The sequence below is a fragment of the Bos indicus genome, chromosome 5 (genome assembly GCF_029378745.1).
Source record: "Bos indicus isolate NIAB-ARS_2022 breed Sahiwal x Tharparkar chromosome 5, NIAB-ARS_B.indTharparkar_mat_pri_1.0, whole genome shotgun sequence".
Lineage (NCBI taxonomy): Eukaryota > Metazoa > Chordata > Mammalia > Artiodactyla > Bovidae > Bos > Bos indicus.
The window spans coordinates 107,826,995-107,854,267 of NC_091764.1; the positions used below are offsets into that span (position 1 = coordinate 107,826,995).

At 44.8% G+C, this 27,273-nt stretch overlaps 1 protein-coding gene across 3 annotated transcripts; it reads left to right on the forward strand.

The window, feature by feature from the left end:
• Positions 1–26,772, forward strand: CCDC77 (coiled-coil domain containing 77). Of its 3 annotated transcripts, none has more exons than XR_011566794.1 (13): positions 1–129; positions 760–952; positions 4,123–4,175; positions 5,910–6,153; positions 10,142–10,284; positions 15,771–15,867; positions 16,765–16,837; positions 18,272–18,363; positions 19,313–19,461; positions 22,728–22,944; positions 24,167–24,292; positions 24,373–25,059; positions 25,867–26,772. XR_011566794.1 is itself a non-coding variant. In XM_019961705.2 (13 exons), the coding sequence occupies exons 3-13, from the start codon at positions 4,138–4,140 to the stop codon at positions 26,011–26,013; spliced, it is 1,479 nt and encodes a 492-aa protein (XP_019817264.2). In that variant the 5' UTR covers positions 1–129; positions 760–952; positions 4,123–4,137; the 3' UTR covers positions 26,014–26,772. The 3 variants fall into 3 exon arrangements, 2 of the variants coding, with proteins under 2 accessions (XP_019817264.2, XP_019817263.2); XM_019961705.2 differs by having other exon boundaries at positions 24,373–24,525; XM_019961704.2 differs by lacking the exon at positions 760–952 and having other exon boundaries at positions 25–129; positions 24,373–24,525.
• The last annotated feature ends 501 nt before the right edge of the window (positions 26,773–27,273 follow it).

Genomic DNA, 27,273 nt, shown 5'->3' on the forward strand with positions numbered 1-27,273 from the left:
TTTCCTAATGGTGCGCAATCCAGAGGCTGTGTAAGCCAGTGGGCGATTGGCCGGGCTTGCGCCCGCCGCGCCGCCCCTCGGTTTGAGTGTTTTTCTGTTGGGCTCTTGGCGTCTGCAGCTCCAGGCAGGGTGAGTAGAGTTCCGGGTTCCAGGAGTGGGAGGTCAGAGAAGGGGTCTGGGAAAGAAAAGAGGGACTGTGCCCGGGGCGGGGGTACTAACTGTGTGAGCAGTGCGGAGGGAAGGGGTGGGAGCCTGAGAGGGCTCGTCGGGAGGCCCGGGCCGTAACGGACAGTTAGCATCTTTACGGGGAGGATAGGCGGCACGGGAGGATGGGGGCTCTGGTCTCCGGGGGATCAAAACAGGACGAAATGGAGAAAGGAGTACGGAATGTAAGCTCCTGGGGTTCCCTCATCGTCCCCGCCGGGCTCAGCCTCACGTTCCTCATTTGTGAAGTTGAGAGATGAGATCCTTCACAGAGTTGTGGGTTTAAAGTAATAAATGTCCAAGTGCCAAACAGATTTTAGTTGTAAGTAGACAAGCTATGGAAAATGTAAACCTTATAAAGATATCATAGGAATGGGTAGAAGCTGGCTGAAACACTGTAATTTGTGTTATAAACAAGGGAAGGGCCAAGTTCTTTCAGGAGACAGGACGATGCTCCCATCTGCAGGTAGAACACACGGTCGTGGGAGAGGTGGGAGCCCCAGAGAACTCTATTCCGTCCCCTTTTAGAGAATGACAAATGCGCTTCCTCTGCAGCTAGTTCGTTTTGGATGGAGTGACTCAGGGAAGAGATGGAGGAGGTGGCACTTGAGTTTATCGTGTGCAGATTGGATTTCATTGAGTGAGATTATGAGTGGAGGGAACTATGGACCAGCTGAAGGGAAGCTCCTGAACAAAGACATGGACGCCGGAGTACACTAGGGGAGTGGAGGAAAACAAGGCAGGAGAGGTAGGTTTGGGCCGTACATTTAAAAGCCGTGAGGCTTAGGCAGAGTTTGATTTAGAGCATTAGACTATGAGAAACACCGATGAATCTTAACTTAGTCGGGTGAGGGGTTGAACAGTTAAGTCATTGTAGTAGGTTAGGTAAGAAGACATGGAGGATCCCTAAATAACACCTGTCGTTGTCAGAAGAGGGTCAAGAGAAGGAGTAGTGAAATGATTAAACTTTCAAATCCAGGTTACTTGAAAGATGTTGAATTGGTAACTGAAATAGTAAAGTCAGAAGGAGCATGTTTGGGTGACAAAGATGATGTATTTGGTTTGGGAGGCATTAGCTTTAAGATGTTAAAAAATACGTGGCTTGAATGATTTTTTTTTTTTTTTAATATTAAGGAGTTTCATTGGTCAGTTATGACCACACTTCTGGGTTCATGACCCAGGAGTGAGCTGTTTCATTCTGATTTTTTCTTTTTTTAAGTTAAACATTTCAAGCTCCAATGGGACACATATAGATGAAAATATGTTACATAATTGGAAATTCAAGTCAGGAGATTGAAAGATCTCATTTATTCACTCTAGAAGTCATTGTAAGTTATTCTTTTCCAGGTCGTGTTTTAGATGATACAGGTAATCATCAAAAAGAAGTGGGAATAATGTTCCCAAAGAAATGGAGAGAGGAAGTAGTAAAGAGAGTTGAACACAAAACCTTTTGAACCAAGGGAATAAAATTTTCAGTGAAAATAGTAATTGTCTGCATTTATTGAGTGCTTAAATGTGCTGGACATGTGCTCTGCTCTTTTATTCATTTAATCCTTACACCAGCCTGTGACATATATGCTATCATTATCCCCATTTTCTAATGAGTAACTGAAGTTTAAAGAGGTTAAGTAAAAACTTCCTCAAGGCCACACAGCTAACTGGGGACAGAACTTTGGCTCAAACCCAAGTCTGCTTGATTTCAGAGCCTGTGCTCTCAACCACAAAACAATATTTTAAAAGAGGTTAACGTTGTCAGGCACGCAATCAAAGCACTTGTTGAATGGAGAAGGATGGAAGCAAAAGAACAGTTGGACTTATGAATGTGGATGTCTGCTGATGAAGAAGGGCAACTTCAGTGCAGATGTAGTAGCAGAAGTGAGGTTATAAAGCTAAATGAGACATAAGTGTAGACAACTTTTTGTAGGTGTACACTAGATCAGGAAGGAGGAAGGAAGAGAGGGAGGTGAGAGGTTGCAGGTTGTTAGAAGTTCTTAGAAAGTTCCACTTACTCTTCACTGATTTGAGGACAGTGGCATTTCAGATGCCATCCAGATACATAGACAGGAATGGAGTGCTGCAACATAGAAGAGCCTTAAAAACATCAGGTGAAATAAAAGAAGTCAGTCAGAAAGACTACATACCATATGATTCCACGGGCATGCAAGTCCAGAACAGGAACCTCTGTGGAGCGGAAGTAGATTGGTGCTTGCTTAGGGCTGCAGTGGAGTGGAATGTAGGGGAGAGCTGGAGGTTACCTGGGTTTCTTCTTGAAGTGCTGAAGATGTTCTAAAGCTGCTGATGGTGATGGTTGCACGTGTCTGTGACTCTACTAAGCTCATTGAGCTGTATGTTGAAATGAATGAATTGTTTGGAATGTGGATCATACCTCCTGAGAGGGCAGGTTTGGTGGTGGGAGGTCTGTGTTGGGGGGCTCAGTGTGGGGCGTGTTAAGCTTGAGTAGACCTGCTCAGGCAGAAGTGCATGAGTCTTTTGAGGGCGCTCAGGACTGGAGGCTGCATTTGAGAACTGCTGGTGTGTTCCTGGTATTTAAAGCCACAAGGCTGCATGAGGTCACCAAGGCAGTAAGGATGAGCTGAGAACTAGAAGTGACTGAAGATCAGTGGCCAGTGAGGAGGGAGGGAAATGAGGAGCATATGGTGTCCTGGAGGCCAAGTGCAGGAAAGCTCAAGGAGGTGGGGGGAGGAGCGGGGAGAACACGGGGTTGTGAGCAGGAAAATGGCACCTGGAATTAACCAAAGTGGTGCGTGCTTTCACTCCTTGTCACAGAATTGCTCCCCAGGGACTGAAGATTGTAGGCAGACATTTACCAAGCAGAAGAGCACTGGGATAGACTGTTAGGTCACCTCTCGCCTGCTCACAGTCACAGTGAAGTGACAGCAGGCTTGACGAGAAAGCTTTCCCCAAAGCCAGGTTTACGAAGAACCCCTCCCATGCCCCATCTCCGCATCTTCCCTCCTCCCCTCTCTCCTTCACATAACATGGTATTCCCTCTTTGACAGTGAAGTTTATCTTCCTGAAAATTCCTGTGACAAGATTGATCTGTGTAGAAAGATGGTACCGACAGTCCTACATGCAGGACAGCAAAGGAGCCACAGACATAAAGAACAGACTTTTGGGCTCCGTGGGAGAAGGGGAGGATGGGATGATTTGAGAGAATAGTTGAGACATATATATTGCCATATGTAAAATAGATGACCTGTGTGAGTTCCATGTGTGAAGCAGGGCACCCAAAGCCAGTGCTCTGGGACAACCTAGAGGGACGGGGTAGGGAGGGAGGTGAGAGGGGGGTTCAGGATTGGGGGGACACATGTAGACCTATGCCGATTCATGTTGATGTATGGCAGAAACCATCCCAATATTGTAATTATCCAATTAAAGTAAGAAATGTGATCTGTATTATCAATTGAAATGGAAATTGTGCACGAGCTTTTTAAAGATAAAACAATAGATGCAGCACACCAAATACAGTTAACATCAGTGCCTTTGTATTTAACTTAAATTTAGCATGTTGAGTCCTCGGCCTGAATTCCCACTTAATTTCTCTTGGTTATTCGAAAGTTTTCTGTATCTCCCTCTGCTATTATTTCACGGAAAGAATTGTCAATTTGTTTTTGCGTGTAAATTCATTGCAGAAAACTTTCATACGAGGGCTTTTCTTTTGTGTGCTTGCCATTGAAATGTTAAATGTCAGTCTGATTGTATTTAAAAACAATGATGAGGAAGAATGTCTGAAAAAAAAAAGAATGTCTGAATAAAATCCCGTGATCTGGAGCTGCCCAAATAATACTGCATTCTAAAACGGCACATTCTGATGATGCTGGGTGGACCGGTCTGCGCATCCTGTCCTGTTTTTCCTGTTCCTGACCCCTCGTTCTGGATCTTTTGTGTATTCGACAGGTGTGAAAGGACAGCATGAACTTTACCCCGACGCAGTCCCCTGTCTGCAGAAAGTAAGACATTTGCTTATTTTTGAGTTGTTGAAATAAAGAGCCTAGACTTCTGGCACCCGAGTGCCCACTGGCTTAGGAACTAGAAGGGTTTTGGAAGAGAACTTCCCAACTCTGGATTTGAACTATGTTAGCCCTCACTTCTCTATTCTTGTTATGTGGAATTTAGATTAAAAACTAGGACATAGTAAATGTTAATACCAGAATCCAGGCAGTTTGAGTGAGCCTCGATTATAGGGGAAACAACCAACAGACAAAACCAGGAGACTGGACTCTGGCTCTCGGTCAGCCTGCATGACACCTCCTCTTCATCGCCCTCCTCGTCATCAACACACTCCTGTTTGTAGAACTTCAGAAATACCTTTTAGTTAGGTTATCCATTAACCTATTTGCCAGAGGTATCAGAAGGCAACACCTTTTTAAAATACGAAACTCAGTAGTATTTCTGTCACGAGCTTTTAATGATTTATAAAGTAGTATTTTTTTCGTCATGCTCATCTATTAAAAGTGCTGCCCATAACCTTCATTAACTACAACTCTGGGCTTGTTTAAACTCTGGTATAAAGTTTCTCTGCTCTGTGGTCTATTTTGTTGTTGTAAACTGCAGGCAGTTAGCTAAAGTGAATTAATTCTCACATGAGAATTTCTCTGCTTCTGCATCATTTGTTTTCTATAACTTTCATTGTCTCGTTTGCTAAAAGCAAACAAACCAAAAAAACCCTCTAATCTAGCCTTTGCACTTGGCTGGTTTTGGTCTGTGTAATTCAAGTCTCTGATGCTAGATGTTGGGCTCTGATTGGTTGTGTGATTATTGATGAGGCTTTATTTTTTTTAGTTTTTAAAAAATATTTATTTATTTGGGTGCACTGGGTCTTAGTTGTGACATGCAAACTGTAGTTGCTGTGTGTGGGATCTAGTTCCCTGACCAGGGATCAAACTCATGCCCCCTGATGTGGAGCTTGGACTTTCAGCCACAAGATCACCAGGGAAGTCCCAAGGCTCTGTTTTCTAATCCTGAATCTTGATCCACTTATTTGTCTGTCCCTTAAAGTAAACTTTCATTTTTCAAGTTCTGATTATAAATGAATAGTAATATCTTCTGTATATGCATCTGCGTGCATTTTCCCATTTAATATTGTTCAGATGGTTCAGTCATACAGGTATCTCTAATTCATGTTTTCTGTAACTTTGAAAATATTCCATTGTCTGAATACACCACAGTTTATCCGTTATCCTGTTGAACAAAAATTTGGAAAGTTTACTGTTTTTGTTATCACAAATAAGGTTTCTATGAACATTTTTGTGTATGTCACATTATATGTATGTGTAGACAAGAGAATTGCAATTTACTAGATTTAACCAATTTACTTTCTGTAGGTTAATCGAATTACACTCCACCAACAGCATATAAGTGTTCCCGTTACTGTATTCTTAATAGTATCAAATTTTCTGACTGTCACTCTCTGGCCTTACTTAGTTGATATTCCTTTTTTTCTTTTAAATGAACTCTTTTTATTGTCTAACTTGTATTTTGAATCCAGCTTTAAGCCTTTAATACCTGGAGAGCAGTTCATAAGATTGATTATTCACAAACCCGTAACATTAAACTCTCAGGTTTGTGAGCACCTTCATTATGAGCACTTTAAGAACATAAGCTTTATTTTTAATTTGAGGAATTGTAACATCTCATAGACGTTCAGACAGTTTTATGAATGTGTCCTTCTCCGTCTCACACAGGCCTGCAGCTGTCCACAAGCATGAGGCTGCCAGCAGCTTTAGCAGCCCCACCAGGTGGAAGGGTGTGTCCTTCTCCGATTCTGTACAGTCGACTCCCCTGCCTTCGGTGGAGGATCGCTTGGCTGTCCTCTGCCCGTCTCAGGAGCTTCTGGAGTATTATCAGAAGAAGATGTCTGAGTGTGAGGCAGAGAACGAGGACTTGCTGAAGAAGCTGGAGCTGTACAGGGAAGCGTGCGAGGGGCAGGTAAGGAGGACCCGGTGCGGCCGTCCTGGAGTCTGAGCAAGCCCGTCCAGTGCTGGGGACACCCGCGAGTGCCAGCTGGCGTCCGAGCACACGCGTCCGTGTTCTCTGTAGGTCCCTCCCACCTTGCCGAGCTGCCCTCCTCCCGAGGGCCTCGCTGGACCACGATGCCCCAGACTGCTGTGTCTTTTCCTCTCCGCCTTCTTGTGCCTCTGGTTCTTTCTCCCTCTCACGCCTGACTTTGCTCCAGTGTCGCCTCCACAACTCCCTGACTTCTCCGTTTACTAAGTGCTGTGTGTCAGCTTCTGGCCGCCCTGTCCCTCTCTAAACGGCACCCCCTTGGCTTCACTCTAGGAGTCGCTGCACTGCCGCATGTGGCCCTGCTGGTCTGTGCCCCTTGCTGGCAGCAGCTCGCCCTGTGGCTTACCCCTGTCCCCCACCTTGGTCCTGGATCAGGGCCTCTGGACCATGGCCCTATCCACGGTGAGGGCTGGCCAGTTCTTTGTCCTACAGACGGTCTGGTGCACAAAGGACGTGTGCAGCATCCCTGGCCTCTGCTCGCCGGATACCAGTAGTCCCCACCCCCACCCCCAAGTGGTGACAGTCAGCAATGCTCCCAGACATCACCAGAGTTCTCCTGGGGGCTTAGGCAAACCCCACCCCCCCCCCCCCCCACCCTCCAGCTGAGAACCGCTGCCTAGAAAGGTCATTGCAAGATGAATTCACAGGAGATAAATCATGGTATCCTCAGACACCACATGGAAGTTTTACCCTTTGGTGGTAGACTCCCGGTCCCGGCCCCGCCTCCAGGCCCAGGCCCTGCCTTCCCTGCTCTCCTTTGGCCCACAGGCCCCTCTCCTCTGGCAGCCTCACTTTCCGCCCGACCACGCTCAGTCACCTGCACCCGTATCCGTCCCCTCCTCCTCACTGCTCCAGGGAGCATAGTGAGGCTGAACAGATCCAGCAGTTTCTGTTTATTTTTTGGCCATGCCGCACAGCTTGCAGGATCTCCATTTTCTAACCAGGCGTTAAACCCGGGCCATGCCTGTGAAAGCCCCAAATCCTAACCGCTAGGCCACCAGGGAACTGCCCTTTGTCTTCTGTCTTTAACCTCTTCTTCACATTGGCTTTTCCTCCTCAGTATATAGGTAGACTCAAGTCTTTCCCAATGAAGGAGAAAGGCCCCGCCTCTAGCCAAGCTTCCCTAACTCTTCTCTCAGGGCAGGGATGGCTTTCTTTCCCAGTCAGCCTTCCAGAATAGTTTGACTTGGTCACCTGCTCGGCGACTTCTTGACTGCAGCTGGGTCCAGTCCTCAGCTGCTCCTCCCATGGCTCCAGGATATGTTGCCTCAGTGACCTCTCTGTGACCTCTGCGGTATGTTCCCTATTGACCTCTCCTCTGAGAGGTCTGCTTCTGTCTTGATTCCAGAGTCATTTTTCTTTCCCAGTGTCTGGCTTGCCTCTCTGACTAGTTCTCAGTCTTGATTAACAACTTTCTTTCCTAATTCTTTTTTTTTTGGTAGGTGGGGCGGGGGGAACAGTGAAGTAGAAAAGACGTAAGTTACAACCCTCAAAACTTTGTCCCTTTGGGGAAGGTAGTGAGAAGTTATATCATAATGGTTCAGAGAAGGTGTGACCAGCTCATGGACATTCATTTGATTGGCTGGTGGTGAGGTCATCAGGAGTCAGCATCATCCCCCTGCTAGTTCCAACCTGTCTGGGGTCTATGTACTTGTTGGCAGCATACTGTTAGCATACAATACATTAACTGCTAACTTCTCCCACCTGGAGGGGGTTTTGGTCTCTGGTCTCAGAGCTTAGTAAATCAGGTTCTTGATGTCTCATTGCAGAAAAACTCAGTGAGAGACAAAATGAGACTCAAGAGGTAGAGGGAAACTCCACAGACGAGTATGGGCCACTCAGAAGGTGAGAATGGCCTCTCCTTCCTTAGCCTTAGATGTCAAAGTTCTTTGTGATTCTACCGTAAGTAATCTCATTTTGTCCACGCGTTGTCCTCCTGCCTATGGTGTTGTAGCCAAGCCTTCTGGGAAACAAACTCTCAGAAGGACAATGCAGATAGTGGAGTGCAGTTTATTACAGTGGTGGGCCCAAGGCAGAGTCTCCTCTTACCCAAGGACCCTGACCAGTTTTTGTGAAAACCTTATATACCCTAAGTGTACGTACCCAAACCCCTCTCCCTAAGTTCTCTGAAACTAGTCTGAACAAAGGAAAAGAAAGATATAATCAAAGTTAACCCATGATTCGTATGCCTTAAGCCTAGGTAGTTAACAGTGGACAATTATCAATAGGCCTGTGGTCATACCCCAATAAGCATAATAGAATTTATGATTTTATTCAGTTACACAGATAATTAGGGTATTTTTGTAGGCCGGGGAGAGTCTAGGTACTAGCCGTAGAAGCCCTGGGGCTCTTCCATCTAAGGGGTCTGGTTTTCCAGTTGGTATGTCGTTTCCATAGATACTGGTTGTATAGCTCAAAGTCCACAGTCCGGCCCAAGAGGCAGTCCTGCTTTCAAGATGGAGCCTGTTCTGTCTGTTTCCTCTTTCAACGGGACGATGACACCCCAGGTAACTAGGGCTGACTCCTCCTCCTGCTGAGCTCCATGGTGCTGTGTCCATATCTGAAGTCAGGAACCCCCTTCCCCCCTACCTATGCGTACGCGTAGACCCCTGCCATCCCCTCTCTCCACTCCTGTCTCTTAATGCTTCTTTCTTCTTCATGATGGCGTCAGTGCCTGTGGTTCTGCCCAGCCTCCCTCCGGTCACTTGCTGAGACCTGCTGATCCTGCCTCCCAGACATTGCTCAGTCCCTTCCAGCCACCTCATCATGGTTGCAACCACACTGTCCAAACTCCTGTTTCATCTCAGACTCTCATGCCACACTCTCAAACTCCTATTCATCCTGAACAGCTCCTAGGATCCAGCGCCTAGGGTCACACTGCTCCACCGACCTCTCACTTTCCGCTCCAGTGATGCTGTATGTTAGTCCCTCAGTCGTGTCTGACTTTGCGACTCCATGCACTGTAGCCCACCAGGCTTCTCTGTCCATGAGATTCTCCAGGCAAGAATACTGGGGTGGGTTGCCATTCCCTTCTCCAGGGGATCTTCCTGACCCAGGGATCAAACCTAGATCTCTCGCATTGGAGGCAGATTCTTTACCATGTGAGCGACCAGGGAAGCCTGTTTTTAAGAATACTGGAGTAGGTAGCTGTTCCCTTCTCCAGGGGATTTTCCCAACCTAGAGCTCAAACCCGGGTCTCCTGTATTGCAGGCAGGTTCTTTACTGTCTGAGCCATCAGAGATACTGAGGTCCTTGCATTTCCAGCTCTTCCCCGAGAGCACTGCCTTCCTCCATCTCTGCCTTCCTCTCAGGCTTCAGCTCTCTGGTGGCCTCTGACCCCCCAGCAGCTGTCAGGGATTCTTCCTGGGCCAGCTCACCCCTCCCCCATGTGTGCTGCATTCAGTCCTCTCAGTTTAATTATTGGCATGTCTGTCTCCCCACACAGTTCCTCCTGCTCTGTAAGCAGGAGTCACACCTTTCATCTTTGCTTTCCAGAGTTTTATAATGCATATTACATAAAAAGCATTAAAGTGTGACTTGGAATTCCCTGGTGTTCCAGTGGTTAGAACTTCGAGCTTCCACCTCAGGGGGCACTGGTTCGATCCCTGGTCTGGGAACCGAGATCCTGCAAGCTGCACGTTGTAGCCAGATTAAAGGAGTGGCTAGAACAGGTGGATCATGTGGTGTCCTGGGTTCTGTCGTCCGTAAGAGGAGGTGATGTGAGAGCTCTGAGGTCATTCACCTTGTGGGTTTAAACTCATCTGTACGCAGCCTGTTGTAATTTGGAGCCTGCATTGCTGAAACTGTCCACTTTGTAATATTTCTACGTGAACTGACGCCACTGCATGCAATAAGAGCTACTCCTCTGAAGCCCAATATCTTGTCAGCTGCCTTTTTTTTTCCCCACCAGCATAAACTGGAATGGGATTTGCAGCAGAGGGAGGAAGAGATTGCTGAGCTGCAGAAAGCTCTGAGTGACATGCAGGTCTGCCTCTTCCAGGAGCGAGAGCACGTCCTACGCCTCTACTCAGAAAACGACCGCCTAAGAATCAGGTACTAACGGGAGGAAGGAGACGCCAGGGGCATGTTTCTAAACCGCATGGAACGAGATACATTTCTTCCGTGGTCCTCTTAGCTGCGTTCCCAGGGAGCAGGCTCTGAGATAGGGGTTTGCCTGGGCGATGGTCAGTAGGGAGACTCTTAAGGGGAGCAGCTCTGAGCAGATTTGGGTTGAGGGAGAATTTGAATTACGATAGAGTCCATCAAGGACTTCCTGGTGGTTCAGTGGTAAAGCATCCACCTAGTGCAGGAGACACAGTTTCGATCCCCGGGTTGGGAAGATCCCCTGGAGAAGAAAATGGCAACCCACTCCAATATTCTTGCCTTGGAAATGCCATGAACAGTGGAGCCTGGTGGGCTACAGTCCATGGGTTTGCAAGAGTTGACACAACTTAGTGACTAAACCACCACCACCAGAGTCCACCAAGGGACAGAGATCTTGGTCAGCCCCACAGGGAGTGATCTGTCATTGGACGCAGCTCCCACCAGGGAGGGATATAAACTTGGGGAGGCGGCCCCCTTCAGCCCAGGGCAGTTGCTGGAGAAGGACTGAGCCCCTGGGTGATGGGCATCTGAACAGTGTGCCGGAACACCCACTACAGCGCAGTTCTTTTTAATTCTGGTAAAATATACTTAACCTAAAATTTACTCTTTTAATCATTTTTAAGTGTACAGTTCAGTATCGTTAAGTGTCATCATGCAGCCACACCACTGTCCATCTCCAGAACATTCTCATCATCCCACACAGAAAATTTTTATAGGACTTGCATGAAATCTGAGGATTGCTCTGAGCAAAGTTGACATCTTAATATTATGTTTTCCAATCCATGGACACAGGATATCTTTCCATTTGTTTATTTCATCCTTAATTTCTTTTAGGAGTGTTTTCAGTATACAAGTCTTTCCTTTCCTTGGTTAATTCCTGAATATTCTTTTTGATGCTGTTGTGCATCAAATTCTTTTCCGATACTTCATTGTCAGTGTATAGAAATGCATGTTGGATTTGTGTTATGCTCCTTTGCTGAATTCCTTTACTAGTTCTAACAATTTTTAAAGTTAAAAAAAAAAAAAATTTGTGGCACCCTTAGGGTTTTCTGAGAATAAGATCATGTCATCTGTGAATAAGGATTATTTTATTTCTTGCTTTCCAACTTGAGTGTCTTTTCTTCCTTTTTCTTGCCTACTTGGTCTGGCTAGGACTTCAGTACTAAGTTAAATAGAAGTTGCACAATGGGCAGCCTTGTCTTGTTCTTGATCTTAGTAGAGAATTTGCAGTTTTTCACCATTGAGTGTGACTTTAGCCATGGGTTTTCAATTGTGGCTTTTGTTGTGCAGAGATTGTTTCCCGCTCTTCTAAATTTGTTGAGTGTTTTTATCTAAAAAGGGTGTTGAATGTTTTCAGGTGCTTTTTCTGTATCAGATGATGATCGTGTGTTTTCCTCCTTCATTGTGTCCGTGTGATGTATTACTTTGATCAACTTCCATATGTTGAACCTTGCTTGTATTCGAGGAATAAATTCCACTTAATTGTGGTGTATCCTTTTAATATGCTGCCGAATGCAGGTTTACTAATATTCTGTGGAGGATTTTTGTATCGATGTCTGTAAGGTCTGTAGTGGTTTTCGTGTAGTGTCCGTCCAGCTTTCGTATCAGGGGAGTGCTGGCTGATAGAAAGTAAAAGTAAGAGTAACTGTTGCTTCCTCTTCAGTTTTTGGAAAAGTTTGAGGATGATTGCTGTTAGTCCTTCTTTAAGTGTTCAGTGGAATTCACCACGGAAGCCATCAGGTCCAGGGTGTTTCTTTGTTGGGAGGTTTTTGATTCCTGGCTCAATCTTCTTAATGGTTTCAGCCTTGACCTAATGCAGCACTTCATTTCAGTTCTGGGCCACGAGGAAGGGTCACCTTCCACGACACCTGCTACCCGGGTCAGCGCAGTGTCCCATTTCACCTTCCACGTCACCTGTTACACGGGTTGCCGCAGTAACAGCGTTAGCACAGTGTCCTGTGTCACCTTCCACGTCACCTGTTACACGGGTCGGTGCAGTGTCCCATGTCACCTTCCACGTCACCTGTTACACGGGTTGCGGCAGTGTCCCGTGTCACCTTCCACATCACCTGTTACACGGGTCAGCACAGTGTCCTGTGTCACCTTCCACGTCACCTGTTACAAACATTAGCACAGTGTCCTGTGTCACTTTGCACGTCACCTGTTACAAGCGTCAGCACAGTGTTCCTTGTCACCTTCCATGTCACCTGTTACATGGGTCAGCGCAGTGTCCCAGAGAAAGGACATGTTGTCTTCAGACACTGAGCAGTTCCTCTGGCATTATGAGTCTTTGGTGGCGGTAGGCATGAGGTACAATAATCTGTCCTTCATTTTGAAGGGAGTGGCCTGGCATGCCTCGATCAGACCCCTGAAACTTGGCTGATGTGCTATGTAGAGTTTACCTCCGGCCCTTTGGAGTACACTTGAGGGTTCTAACCCACTTGCACTTCTTGTTTGTCCCATCTGATTTAATTTGATAGCTCAGTAGTGAACAGATCCAGGTCCCTTTGGACAAATTTGATATTGAACAGAAGAGCTAATGGTCCTCAGAAAGCCTGTAGAAATATCCTCTTGTTCATGTCACCTGAACGAGAACTGCTCTGGGCCTGTTGATTGTGGAAGGGAGCAGCACATTTGCTTAACCATAGCCACATGCTGTGTACCTAAGACCTGGTTCTCTGCTCTAGCAAAAATGCTACTGCAGCTGGCACAGTCACCGACTTGTACCTACTTGGTAGCACTGCGTTGTTGCCTGTCTGGTTTTGCAGGATCATGCTTGTGAATTAATGGGGATTTGATGGGGACCCTCACCCTTACATCCTTTAGTCTTTGTTTACCATCGTGGCTGGGGTGCAGAGAGGCAGTTTCAGAGGCTTCCACTTGCTTTAACACCGAAACCAAGAAAACAATTTGGAGATTTTGCCAACTGCCAATTATGTTCATTTCAGTTATACATTTGGAGATGGGGAAATGACTCCTGACTGGGTTTGGATCCAGTGGACCCACTTTGAGCTGGACTGGAACCAAAATTCTGTTTATTACCTGGTTCCTGTATGCCCTAGATAATGCTTCATTTCACTAGGTGTCAAAGTCAGCTCAGACTGCCCAGCAGCCCTTCTCCACAGTGCACAGTTACTGGAATAAATGGCCGTGGGCCCTTGGAAGAAAGGCTGAGTGATCGTGACCATGGGCTCTGGCTGAGGCCTCACCAGACCTTACCTCTCGGAGAGTCAGCTTCTTCTTTAGGTAGTAGTCTTGACAGCTGGCTGGGGTGTGGGAAATGGGGCAGAGATTGTGAGTTTGTATAGAATGCAGCCCAGCTCTCCTCCTGCTTTTACTTTTATTTGATTGTTTAGCCTCTCCCCTGTTGACCACTCACCTGTCTTGCTCCTAAGAACACTGTAACAGGTCTGCACATCCCAGGCTCTGAAATCTCATTGTGTTTTTAAAAGATTTTTTAATAAAGTCTTTATTGAATTTATAACATGTTGCAATATTACTTCTGCTTTATGTTTAGTTTTTTGGCTGCAAAGTATGTGGGATTTAGCTCCCTGACCAGGGATCAAACCTGCTCCCCTTGCATTGGAAGGTGAAGTCTTAACCACTGGACCAGCAGGGAAGTCCCTGACATCTCTCTTAAAGTTTGCTTCCTTGGTCCATTTGTGGTATCAACTGTCTGGGGTCAGTTTCCTGGAAAATGAACTCCGCAATGGAGATTTGCTTGCAGGAGGTTTTCAGGGAGTGTGCTCAGGAGTAAACCACCAGGGGGCACTCTGGAGAGTCTGAGTGTGCAGAGGCTAAGTGGCGATTCAGTGACAGCAGGCCTCAGCCCCTGCCACAGGGTGCCCTTCTAGGATGGTCCTCAGATCCTGAAACGAGGTGAGAGGACTGGGTTTCGCACCCCTCAGTAGCCAGGCCCCGGGTGCAGGCTGCTCCTCAAGCAGACAGTTGGTGAGACAGGCCGCCTAGACTCAGAGCAGGCCTGGAGAGAGATCCAGCTGTGAACTGTCAGCTCCCATGTAGCTGAAGAGGCAGATTTGAGCAGTACGCCCTGGTGTCTGCCTTCACGCTCTTCAACCAACTGATTGAAGTTATTTCCCGCTGGGTTCTCTGAATTCCTGAATCTAAATGCCTGATGCTCTTAAAATTAGAGCTGAAGTCTAGATAAATCCTATTTAATTTAATTTAGTTTAGTTAATTTTTTGGAGCTTATTGCTGATGTTCTCTCCTCTCTTGACATTTTTGATTTTCAATGTTTCAGGCATACAGCAAAGTGATTCAGTTATGCATAGGTATGTGTATATACCTATAAATATATATATAGGTATACAAATATATTTACTTTTCAGCTTTTCTTCCCCAGGTAAGTTATTACAGGATATTGAGTAGAGTTCCCTGTACAGTAGGGCCATCTACTTTATATCTAGTGGTGTGCATATGTTAATCCAAACTCCCCGTTGATCCCTCCCCCCTTCCCCTTTGGTAACCATAGTTTATTTTCTACATCTATTAGTCTGTTTCTGTTTTGTAAATAAGTTTATTTATATCATTTTTCTAGATTCTACGTATGAGTGATACCATGATATTTGTCTTTGTGTGACTTCACTTAGTATAATAATCTCTAGGTCGATCTATGTTGCCATAAATAGCATTATTTCATTCTTTTTTATGACTGAGTAACATCCCATTGTGTGTGTGTAGTGAAGTAAAGTGAAGTGAAAGTCACTCAGTCAGGTCTGACTCTCTGCGACCCCATGGCCTACAGTCCATGGAATTCTCCAGGCCAGAATACTGGAGTATTCTGGAGTATATTACTGGAGTATTCCCTTCTCCAGGGGATTTTCCCAACTCAGGGATCAGACCCAGGTCTCCTGCATTGCAGGCAGATTCTTTGCCAGCTGAGCCACAAGGGAAGCCCAAGAGTACTGGAGTGGGTAGTCTATTCCTTCTCCAGCAGATCTTCCTGACCCAAGAGTCTAACCGGGGTCTCCTGCATTGCAGGTGGATTCTTCACCAACTGAGCTATCAGGGAAGCCCTCTGTGTTTAGAACATCTTCTTTATCCATTCACCCGCTGGTGAACACTTAGGTTGTTTCCATGTCTTGACTATTGTAAATAGTGCTTCTGTGAACACTGGGGTGCATGTATCATTTTGAATTAGATAGTTTTCGTCTTTTCCGAATATATGCACAGGAGTGGGATTGCAGGGTCATATGGTAGCTCTATTTTTAGTTTCTTTAAGGAACCTCCATAATGATCTCCATAGTGGCTTCACCAGTTTACATTCCCACCAATAGTGTAGGAGGTTAATCCAATTTAATTTTAACTTGAGGTTATCATTGCTTTAAAAATAAATGAGTCAGAAGGGAGATCCTTTAAACAAACATTTACTTACTCTGGACACAATGTATGCTTATTCTCTATGAGAATTGCAGGGAGCTAGAAGACAAGAAGAAGATTCAGAATCTCTTGGCTCTTGTGGGAACAGACACTGGAGAAGTGACCTATTTTTATAAGGAGCCTCCCAACAAAGTAAGTCCTCCTTTATATAGCAAGGTAGACAAGGCTTTTACAAAATGCAGCCTGGGTCCTTAATCAGACAACTTTGATCCTTGCTAAAGAAGCTCAAAGGAGAATTAGCTACCATGGTCTCAGTTTGCTTTTTTCAGAGCATTTTCTGCAATTACAAACAGGTTTGTGATTTTATTCTTTTTCTTCAAAAGCCTTGGAAAGTAGCATTGTTTACCCCATTCTGCCATTTGGAAACCTTAAGCTTAGAGGAGGAGGTGTCTTGGATGAGATTAGAGGGAGCAGCAGGAACAGACTTAGTGTGGGAGCAAGTTTCAATACTGGATTCTTTTTTAGGGCTTCATTTATACCGATTACAAAAGTAATGCGTGGTCTTTGTTAAAAACAAACACAGATTTCAGAAATCTAATAGAAAAGTGACAGTGTCCCATAATTCTGTACCCTAGAGATAAAGCTTTTTTCCTACTCATATAGAAACATTTATGTGTATAATTGAGATTTCCACTTGTTCACTCTATAAACAGTGCTTCAGTGAACATCTTTATACATATCTATATATGCATGCTTCAGTGTTTCTGTTACTTTCCTAAAAGACCTTGTCAAAGACCACTTTCTTTTTTTTTTTTTTTTTGGTTTTTATTTTTATTTTTTTTGAAATTTTATTTTTCCATTTCTATCACCAGCAGTGGTTTTAGTCAGTGTGTATTCAGTTTGTTAGTGGGTTTTATCCAGTTTGTCTTCTCTGGTCTCCCATATGCTTGGCATCCTTATATGATTGTATAAGTTTTGACCAGTTTAATTTATGAATGGTGTTTGATCTGGAGAACTAAAGCTAAAAAATGAAATACTGTATTTATAGGAAGACTATTTCTGTACTTTTTTTTTTTTTGGCTTCTTCAGGTCAGCATTCTCCAGAAGACTGTCCAGCCTGTAGAAGTACGTGAAAAGAATGAGTCTTCAGCTCTCAGAGCAGGTACCAACTGTATTTTTAGAAATTCTTATTGATGCAGAATTAAAAACCATGGTGCAAATAATTAAACAGTTTTTCCTACTATACAGTGATAATAAATATTCATAATCATGCTGCTGGTGGTTTCAGATCTTACTGAGCTTTTTTTTAAAAACCTTTCTATGATGTTTTAATAAAGTAGAATAAAAAATATATCTAATTAAAATGCTTATGGTGATAAGTCATAAAATATACTTGGATAACATGTGGAGTCACAGCCTGTTAATTATTTTCTAACCCTCAGTCTCCTTATCCTTTCCTCTTTTATTAATGGAAATCTCAGTTTTTTAAAATTGAGATATAATTGACATATAATGTTAGTTTTAAGTGTGCAAAGTAGTAAATTGGTATTTGTATATACTACAAAATATTCACCACAATAAGTCTAGCTAATGCCATCACTACGCATGTGGAGAGAAGCACTTTTGAGGTCTGCTCTTAGAAAGGAAACAAAAATTCTAACTCGAAATAACGTGCACCCCAGTGTTCACAGCAATATTATTTATAATAGTCAAGATATGGAAACAGCCCAAGTGTTCATCAGCAGATGAATGGAATACTACTCAGGCATTTAAAAAAAAATGAAGTCTTGCCATTTGCAGCAACATGGATGGATTTAGAGGGCATAATGCTAAGAAATAAGAAAAATATTGTATGATATCACTTATATATGGAATTTAAAAAATAAACTAGTGAGTATAGAACAAAAACAGACTCACAGATGTGGAGAACATACTTACTAGTGGTTACCAGCAGAGTGAAGGAACAGAAGGGGCAGAATAAGGGTAAAGGATTAAGAGGAACAAACTACTATGTATAAAATAAATAAGCTACAAAGATATATTGTACAGGACAGGGAATATAGCCAGTACTTTATAATAAGTATAGACAGAGTATAATCTATAAAATTTTTGAATTGCTATGTTGTACACATGAAACAAATATTATAAATTACTATACCTCAATAAAAAGAATAAATAAGCTTCTTGATTCATCTAAATCATCAAATTATGTTTAGTGCAGTTTTAGTGTTGCTTGCTGATAAAATCATTTTGTCCATTGAAAATTGGGTTATACATCATAACTAAAATGTTTAGATTTAGTTTTTGTAATTCATTACCCTTTTTCATTAAATAAGATTTTACAAAGAAATTAGATATAACTCCAAAGGGAAATTTAGTAGTTTATTCTTCAGAAAGATCCAGGTGACATCCTAACAGAGTTCCGTTAAAAGATTCCTATTTGCACAATTGAGCATTGTAGTTATTGTACATTGTCCTTTTTCTTCCTTTCCTTCTCTTCCATATAAAGAAAACCAACTTCTCTGCAAAGATAATGTTGATGCTTGAAAAGCAGAAAGAAAAGCTAAGTGAAGGTCTCCACTGTTTTTTGTTTCAGACTCTAAAGGCAGCAGGAGGAAATCAGCAGGGAGAGAAAAGGAGGTGAGCACTGGGCTGCATCAGAGAGACGTCCAGACCCTCGCCCTCCAGGTACGATCGTCGCCGCTCCGCACACAGGCCTGGAGCGGGTCCTGTGCCCTCACTAGCATGTGCCACGTGTCTCCTGGCACACGTATTTCCTCTGGGCATCTTGGGATTGGAAATTTGAGGTTGTTCCTAATTTCCCAGAGCTCTATCTTTACAACCATTACTCTGTACTGCACCATTCTAGAAGTGCTGGTGTGAACCTGCAGTTCATTCAGCTCATAGGCCGAACCCTCCCACCAGAGTCGTCAGAGTCAGAACTCCCTGTGCAGCTGGCCTGGGACACGCAGAGCTGCAGCTGTCTGTCCCCAAACGGTGACCTTTGGGGGTACATCCATTTGTCTGGTGCATGTATTCCAAAGTCTAAGAAAGTAATGAGTCACCCTCTCACCATCTGGTCATCATATGTCACCTACAACCCTGATTTTTCATCTAACGGCATTCAAGTTCCTGTCCTTATCAGAGGGCGTGTTGATGTAAATGGACAGTTTCTACCTTTGGCCAGTGTCGCCATGTGGGGTCAAGACAGCCTGACTCAGACAAGGAAATCACATTATACTTGTTTTGCCACACTTTCTAAATTTAAAAATGAAGACATGAGTCTTTCTCTACACAACTGGGAAGTCCCAAAAGGGAGACAGTTCTGAAAGCCCAGAGAGAGAGATGGTGAGAAGGTGAGCATCTCGGAGAGGGGAGACGGGCTTGTCCAGCCTTTCTGGTGTGACTTGGGTGCTCTGCTTGGTGTGGATGGAGTCTGCTCTCATGTGGCCTCAGACCACATGTAAGACGTAAAGAGGAGTCCAGTCGAGATTTTTCTCTTGTTTGTTTTGCTGCTGCACGTCTGTTTTTTTTGTTTGTGGGGTTTTTGTTTTTCTGGAGAGAGGCTCGCTGTTAGGGGCGAGAAGCGAGCAGGAGTAGAGCGGGAGTGGACGCCTCGCCCCTCTGGCCTGTCCAGGTGGAGGCACTGCAGGCGCAGCTGGAGGAGCAGACTCGGCTCTCACGGGAGCAGGTGGCAGGGCTCATGGAGGAGAGGCGGATCTGCGTCGAGGAAGTGCAGGTTCATCAGCAGAGAAGCCGGGACAGAATCACAGAGCTCACCAGAAGGTGGGTACTCATGAGCCACACTGGACAGGTTTCAGGTGTCTTCCATGTGGTTTAGAAGGTCCGGGGGTCAGGACTGTCACACTCACTGCCAAGGTGGCAGGTTCGATCCCTGGTGGGGGAGCTAAGATTCCACAAGCTGGCAGTCCTGTCCAGTAGCAGCAAGGGTCCTGGCACTGAAGGAACCGTCTCAGCAGACCCCCACCCCCCGCCTCTCTCCCAGTTCCCTGGCATGCTCATCTGATGCTTTTCCTACAGGACTGGGGCTCTACATTCTCCCCTCAACCCCTCGGAGAGTTGTAGTCTGATCTTACTGTCCTGGAATATCCTTTTCTCCACTGATGGGTTATCTAAGTCAGCATAACAGTCCTTTTCTCTTGTTCGACTTCACATACCTGCACCAGAAAATGGAAACTATGTGTACTGTTTTTACCCCATTCCTGCCTGCCTGTCCCCCACTCTCTGCAGTCTGCTCTTGTTCCCTGTTTTGCTTAGCGTGCCCTGTCTAAAGTCATCACTGAGTTCATTCGTATCTTTCTGTGTGTCTGGGCCTCTGACCACCCCCTTTGAAATCCATCTCCCTTGGTTCCCGCAGCACCTGTCTTTCTTGGTTCTCCCCATTTCACCCTCCTCAGCTGTTTGTCCACTTGCAGTGACCAGAGCTAGGCTGTAGAGACATCTTCAATAAAGTGTGTTTGAAAATGTCAAATTCACCACAACTGAAACTCAACTTTCTCTTTCCCGACAAGCACCCTTCCCCATCTACCTGCTGCTCCATTCTTTCCCATTTAGCCCAGTGCCGTCGCATCCATGTAGTTTCTCAAGTTTGGAGACTCTGGGTCGTTTTCAGCTCCCCACTCTCCAGTTTCTGATTCCAAACCCCGTCATCTGTGAACCTGGAAGCCTCTCCTGTCCATTCTCTGCCCTCTCGTTCTCGGCTCAAGCTGTGTTCTGGTTTAATCATTGCTGTCACCAAGCTGTGTTTGCTGTCGCCGGTCCCCTTGTGCCCTGCAGGCTTCCTCCCTGTGAGTGTCTCCTGCTGCCTTGACCCTTGGGAGTCTCAGCCCTGAGTCTCTGCTCCTCTGGCTATAGCTCACCTCGTTTTTTAGCCAGACTCCTGCGGCTGTGGGTCACGCAGCACTCACGTTGCAGCAGCCCCTCGCTGTGCGGTCATCCTTCTCTGACCTTCCCAGGAATGGGTGCACTCTTCCTTACACATCTCCCCCACATCGCCTGTGGTGACCAGCGTGATTCAGCGATGGACCTTTTCACCTTCTGTTTTAATGATGTCTCTTCCCCAGGGTCTTTTCCTGTGTGCAGAGCAGGCACATAAATAATTCTTGAACACTTGATGACCTTTATCTTACCTTCTCTATCCTGCATTAAATATCCTACATTTTAAAATGTTTTTTCACAGGAATTCCCTGGTGGTCTGGTGGTTAGGACTTGAAGCTTTCACTGCCAAGGGCCCAGCTTCAATCCCTGGTTGGGGAACTAGGATTCCATAAGCCATGTGGTGCGGCCAAAAACAAAAAAATGTGTATATATATGTACACACACGTGTGTATGTGTGTATATGGGCTTCCCTGGTGGCTCAGATGGTAAAGAATCTGCCTCTACTGTGGGAGACCTGCATTCAATTTCAGTCCCTGCGTTGGGAAGATCCCCTGGAGTGTGTGTGTGTATATTCTTTTTCACCTTGCAGTCTTCATCCTGTTGGTTTTTTTATTACTTCACAAACTTTTTTAGTGTCTCTTCCTCCATTCTAAAGCGTGGTCGCTAAACTAGACATGATACTCAAGTTGAACTCGTTGACCACTGCAGGTAGAAGATGCCCCTGGCCCTTGGCAGGCCCTGCTGCTTCCAACATCATGTCTTGTTTGCATTTGGCTGGTACCTCTCCATCTTTATTTTTGGTATTTTGTGCTTAAGCGTAGCATCTCCAGTTTCTATTGGATTTGAATTGTTTTTCAGGGAACAATATTTTTAAATTGTCAGAGTAAAGTATGATTTTACATGTCAGAATATTAATAACCTTCCTAGTTCAACTTCTTCTGCAGATCTGAGCACTTGATTGGCTCCTTCCAGTAGATCGGCATCCTGAGGGTGTTGAATGGCAGGAAATCCAAGGCCATTAATGGCTGCCTGTTAGGTGTCACTTTGAGACCATTTGTACATTTTCAAGAGCATGCTTCCCCTGTTTGTAACTGAGAGCATAACACCAGATAGAATAAAATAACCTGTTGCAAGCAAGAGCAGTCCTTGAGGGAACTGACTCAATCTCTCCCTGTTTATACAGACACACGCGTACCTGAATATATTCATCAGATGCCGGTTACTCCTCTGACATTATGTAGTCTTTGTCCCCTTCTCTGTGTACTCTCTTACTCATGAGAAGAACTAAGTGGATCTCACCATATGTGTTCAGTGGAAAACTGCGGTATGGTATTTAGTGCCCTTTGCAAGCAGTCCGATCATTTGATACAGTATATTTCTAGCTGCTGATGTTAAACTGATGAGTTGCTAACTCTTCAGGATATTTTTTTTTTGAAGACAGAAACATCATTTGTCTATTCCCAAATCTCAGCAGGAATCTATTTAGTACCTGTGTATGTCTAGTAGCTGGTACTGTCCTTGATGGTCCTTGTGGCAGCTGGCAAAAATAAATGATAAATAAGGTTAAGAAGTGTTGCGCTACAGCACAGGGCGTAGAGTGGAAGCACTGAGGGGTTTCGAAGAATGGAGGGGCCACGTGGGCTGAGGCCATTGAGGTGCTTCCACCGAGGAAGCCTATCTCAGAAAAAGGACAGGATTTGCTGTTGGGCAGCTTGGCCCAACAGCTCACGGGGGAGCTCGGCCCAGACAGAAGCAAAGCTGTGTGGATGTTTTTGTTTTAGAACTTGTGTTAACCTTTAGTCAGAACCCCATGACTTAGTTTATTGTAAAGTCTGGTGCCTTGGAAAAGTCCATACTTAGGCTGTGTGTAAATATTTCTGTAGTCCGTCTAATTATGTAACCTGAAATTAGCACCCAGAAAAATATCTGTAAAGGCCGGTCTATGAACCAATGTAGGTGCATTATACCTTGTTCAATAAAACATGTAAGACTGCTGGTGATCAGATGAAGCGTGTTTTTTAAACGCTGATGGTATTTACAGAATCTATGTATTACACAGTTTTTAAAGGACCTGCATCTTGGCTGCGTTTGAAGTAACTGTCACATGTACTGGGGAAGCATCTTCATGTCCACATCTGTACTTTCTTCCCTAGTCTCCACCACACCCAGGAGCTGCTCTACGAGAGCACCAAAGACTTTCTGCAACTCAGATTTGAAAACCAAAATAAGGAGAAGTCCTGGATGCTTGAAAAGGATCACTTGATGTCAAAGATTAAGGAATACAGGATGCAGTGTAAGAAGAAAGAAGAGAAAATGGGGAAAATGTGGCTAGTTCACGAGAGTCATCACAACCAAAATGAATATATTAAGGTAGTTTCCTCTATCTTACAGAATTTTTTTTTTATTCTGGAATTGTTGAAAGAACTTGGAGAATTTCAAAGAACCTAATCATTGTCATATAAGATCCAGTCCAGGAAGCTCTTGTAGCAACGATCTCAAGAAATAGGTCTCAAAGAGTAGCTCTTTGTTACTGTGTTTGGGGATTTAGAACACTAAGTGTTGACTGATCGACAGATTCATTCAACAGATGTTTGTTGAAGTCCTGTGGTGGGCGGGGCTCTGAGTGTACAGCAGCAGAAGGCTAGACCAGGTCTGTCTTCATGGCATTTACATTCTAACAGGTGAGAAAGACTAGAAACATTAACAAATAACCAAGTATGGGTTACAGAAAAGTGGTCCTGGGAGTTCCCTGGTGGCCTAGTAGTTAAGATTTTGGGCTCTCAGTGCATGGCCCAGGTTCATTCCCTGGTCAGGGAGCTGAGATCCCACAAGCCAGGTGGTGCAGCCAAAATACATTAAATTTACGGAGGGAAAAAAAGTGGTGTTATAGAATTAGAAGGATTCTGTGAAGATTGTATGTTGCTGTTGGAGGTCTACTTTTGTTGAGAAGCACTGGGACACTATCTGGAGTCTGGCATTTTTGCTGAGACCTGGAGAGTGAAGCTTGCCAGGCAGACCTCGGGGAAGAGCATCAGGGCAGGTGTGAGGGAGCATGTGGCCGTGAGGGGTGGGCACGCAGGGTGGAGGGAGGGCGGCCGTCACGTCACGCTCCTGCTGAGGATGCACAGCTCCGAGCGTCGTCGTGTCTTTGAAGGATTCTGTGTAAGGAAGGGGCATCCAAGTTGGGCTTCTTCAGGATCATCCTGGCTGCTCAGTGGAGCATGTGTTTTAAGTGCTGTTGATGTTTCTTTTTAAAGAAAAACTTAAGAAGTGTATCCCCAAATAGTTTGTAATGTCTTATTTGGTACAATTCCTAACTCTTTTATCTGACTCTTCCAAGAGCCGAAAATATTTGTTTCGTTTAAAAATTTTTCTAAAAAATAAAGGGAAAAAAACCCAGAATTTCCTACTCTGTACACATTAAGAAAAAAGCTAGAGAATCCTCCAGAAGTAGGTTTTCAGATGTTCTCCGTGATGTCTTGTTCCTTCACTGATTTAGCACTTCTGGAAGTCCTTTCTTTCTTTCCCTCAGTGCTATTTGAATTACCCAAATTAAAGAACAAATGAATTTTTCTCTCCTTCTGACCCACAGTCCCTAAAGGATAAGCTCATACAAGAGAGAAGGCTGTCCAGCATGTACCAAGAGCAGTGCATTTCCCTGGAAGAAGAGCTGGCCCGGATTCGTGAGGAGGAAGGAGCAAGGAGAGAGATCTTTAAGGTGTGGGGTTCTCTGCCTCTCGGGGGGCGGGCAGCTGGCTAGGGGTGCCCCTTCTGCTCACAGAGGCCCTCCGGGTGTAGGACCGCACCAGCAGGATGGGGAGACGCCTGCAGGCCATGACTAAGCGCTACGAGGCCTTGGAGACCCGGCGTGTCTTAGAGGTAGAAGGCTTTAAGACAGACATTAAGATTCTCCGGCAAAAACTAAAAGACGTGGAGCAGATACTCTATAAGGTACTTGATCCTGAATTACCAGGAGGGAGTAGAGGTGTGGGTGAGTACACAGCACAAGGGCCCCTCTGAGGGAGGCTGGGCCACATCACCATCCTCCTGGTCTCTCTGAAATCAGTGTAAACAGCGCGTGCCAGAGGAAGACAGGACAGACTGAAGCAACTTAAGGACAATGTCAGAGTATTTCCACCTGAGCTCAGCTCAGCACAAGTATTCATCCCTCCCAACTCAAGGAGTGGGTTCAAAGAGTCGTGTCTTGGAGAAGGTGATGGCACCCTACTCCAGTACTCTTGGCTGGAAAATCCCATGGACGGAGGAGCCTGGTGGGCTACAGTCCATGGGGTCGCAAAGAGTCGGACACGACTGAGTGACTTCACTTTGACTTTTCACTTTCATGCGTTGGAGAAGGAAATGGCAACCCACTCCAGTGTTCTTGCCTGGAGAATCCCAGGGACAGGGGAGCCTGGTGGGCTGCCGTCTATGGGGTCGCACAGAGTCGGACACAACTGAAGCGACTTAGCAGCAGCAGCAGCGTGAGTAAGTGCCTACTTCAATTGTGAATTAATGATGGCTTAAAATATTACATTTTTGCAAATAAAACTCAACACTGAGAGCTGCTCAAGAGCAGGAATACCTTGTTTTATTCTTCTTGGGATCCCCAGTTCTTCGTATGGCTTCTGATTTAGAGCAAGTTGAGGTTAATAAATGTATAAATGAATTAAAAAAAAAAAAAAGAGTCGTGTCTGTGGGGAGTTCCCTGGGGTTCCTGTGGTGAGGACTCAGCGTTCTCACTGCCAGAATCCGGGTTCAGTCCCTGGTCGGGGAACTAAGATCCCACAAGCCATATGGCCTGGCCAAAAAACTGTCTATTTTACAAATAGGGAAAGTGAGTAACTGGGTTAGAAAGTACTTCTTCCCTATGAGACACAGCTTCACGTAGAATCTGAGGTGCCTCCAGTGTCATCTTAAAGAGATGTAACTCTCCATCCACACACCCTGAGCAGTCACTCTGCCAAGCAGGTTCACACAGAAACAAAGCGATGCTGCCTTTCATGCTTTGGCAGATTTACTAATAATGTCTATATTGGCCTCTTTTCTCACTGTTAATTGTTGATTGTCCTCTGACTCAGGCTTCTGTCCTGTTGTGTGGGGAAGCAATGGTTTCGAGCCTTTTTAGCCCTAACTCTACATTTCCCTTTTCTCAGTGAGTCTCTAGACTAAGCATTGAATCTACCCTGTGAACTAAGAGTATCAGAGAAAGGAGCTGGCACAGCTGGGGCTTCGTGCCAGGTTTCTCTCCTCTGGCATCTGCCATAATCACTTCTTTTTTTTTTGAATCTCTAGGCCACACTCAACGCCCAGGCAAACCAGGATCTTGCCATTCTGTGTGAGGTTCGTGATAGCAATCGACTGGCACACAAGATACAGGGAGAACTGAGGAACCTCAAGTCCAAAGTGTTTGGTCTAGAGAATGAACTTAGGCTCTGCTGATGTTACAGTTTAGGAATGGCACAGGTCTGGAGTAGGTCTGCCTCCTGAAATTCAAGAAAGTCATCCACTCCCAGAAACCATAGGCACAGAGTTGTCCAGAGTAGTGGTGTCCGTTGTTATGAAGACAAGGGGAAGAATCAACTTTTTTTTTTTTTTTTTGCATCCTAAGATTTATGGGTTTTGCTGTCCTGTTAACTGATACTGGGGTTTTTTGATTAATTAATTTTTTTTTTTTTTTTTGGTCTGGATTACAACCTGAATTACTTAGAGACTTTCCCACATTATTTGGGAGTTTATAATGATAGGGGTTTTTTCATTTGTTTGTTTTTGTGTTTTTAAGAAGACAGTGACAAAAACGAAAGTGTTTATTTTTGCTGTCGGCTTGGCTGAGTGTTAAGGGAGGAACACTTCCCCCAGGAGGTTAAGACTCCCACTAAGATTGCCTTTCTCCTGGGCAGAGGGCAAAGGCCACAGAACACAGGCCAGTCAGACATGAACTGTCCTTAATTCTCTCAGCCCTAAGCTGAGGGGCTCTTACTCCTTTCTGGACAGCAGCCTCAAGAAGTGTCACCAGAGGGCACCAGAGACCCTCCTCTTAAGCAAAATAATCATCTGGGAACATAAAGATGCCACTTTGGTAAGAGTGAGTGAAAAATTCAGTATTTTACCAGTGCCATGTGTGTGTTTTTTTTTTTTTTTAAATAATGTATATATTTTAAATTAGCCATTTTTCAATAAAACATAGTGGAAAATGTTCTATTTGAGCTTTCTATAATTTCTTGTTAAAACCACATTTATACTTGTTGATGACTCTGTTTACTTACCTGTCCATGATTTCTGCAGTGCTATACATTTATGATACATCCCTTGAGATTGTCTTGGAGGTAGCAGGAAAGAGAGTACAAGATGATGGCACTAAAACCATATCCATTTTTTTCATCTCTGTCCTTTTTTCAGCAAATAACTGTCCATCTGGGGCAAAGTAATTGTGAACATACCTAGACAGCCTCTGAGAATTCAGTTGGTCTTGACTTAGTATGGTTTAGCTGTGGTTTTTCCAATAGTCATGTACAGATGTGAGCGTTGGACCATAAAGAAGGCTGAGTGCCAAAGAATTGATGCCTTTGAATTGTGGTGCTGGAAAATACTCTTGAAGAGTCCCTTGGACAGCACAGAGATCAAACCAGTCAGTCCTAAAGGAAATCAGCCCAGAGTATTCATTGGAAGGACTGATGCTGAAGCTGGAGCGCCAGTACTTAA

Bases quoted from the DNA above. Each gene is read 5' to 3' on its own strand.
- CCDC77 (XM_019961705.2), top strand. From the start codon at position 4,138: ATGAACTTTACCCCGACGCAGTCCCCTGTCTGCAGAAA. The intron at 4,176-5,909 runs GTAAGACATTTG...CGTCTCACACAG, and splicing joins CAGTCCCCTGTCTGCAGAAA to GCCTGCAGCTGTCCACAAGC. The intron at 18,364-19,312 runs GTACGATCGTCG...TGGCCTGTCCAG, and splicing joins TCCAGACCCTCGCCCTCCAG to GTGGAGGCACTGCAGGCGCA.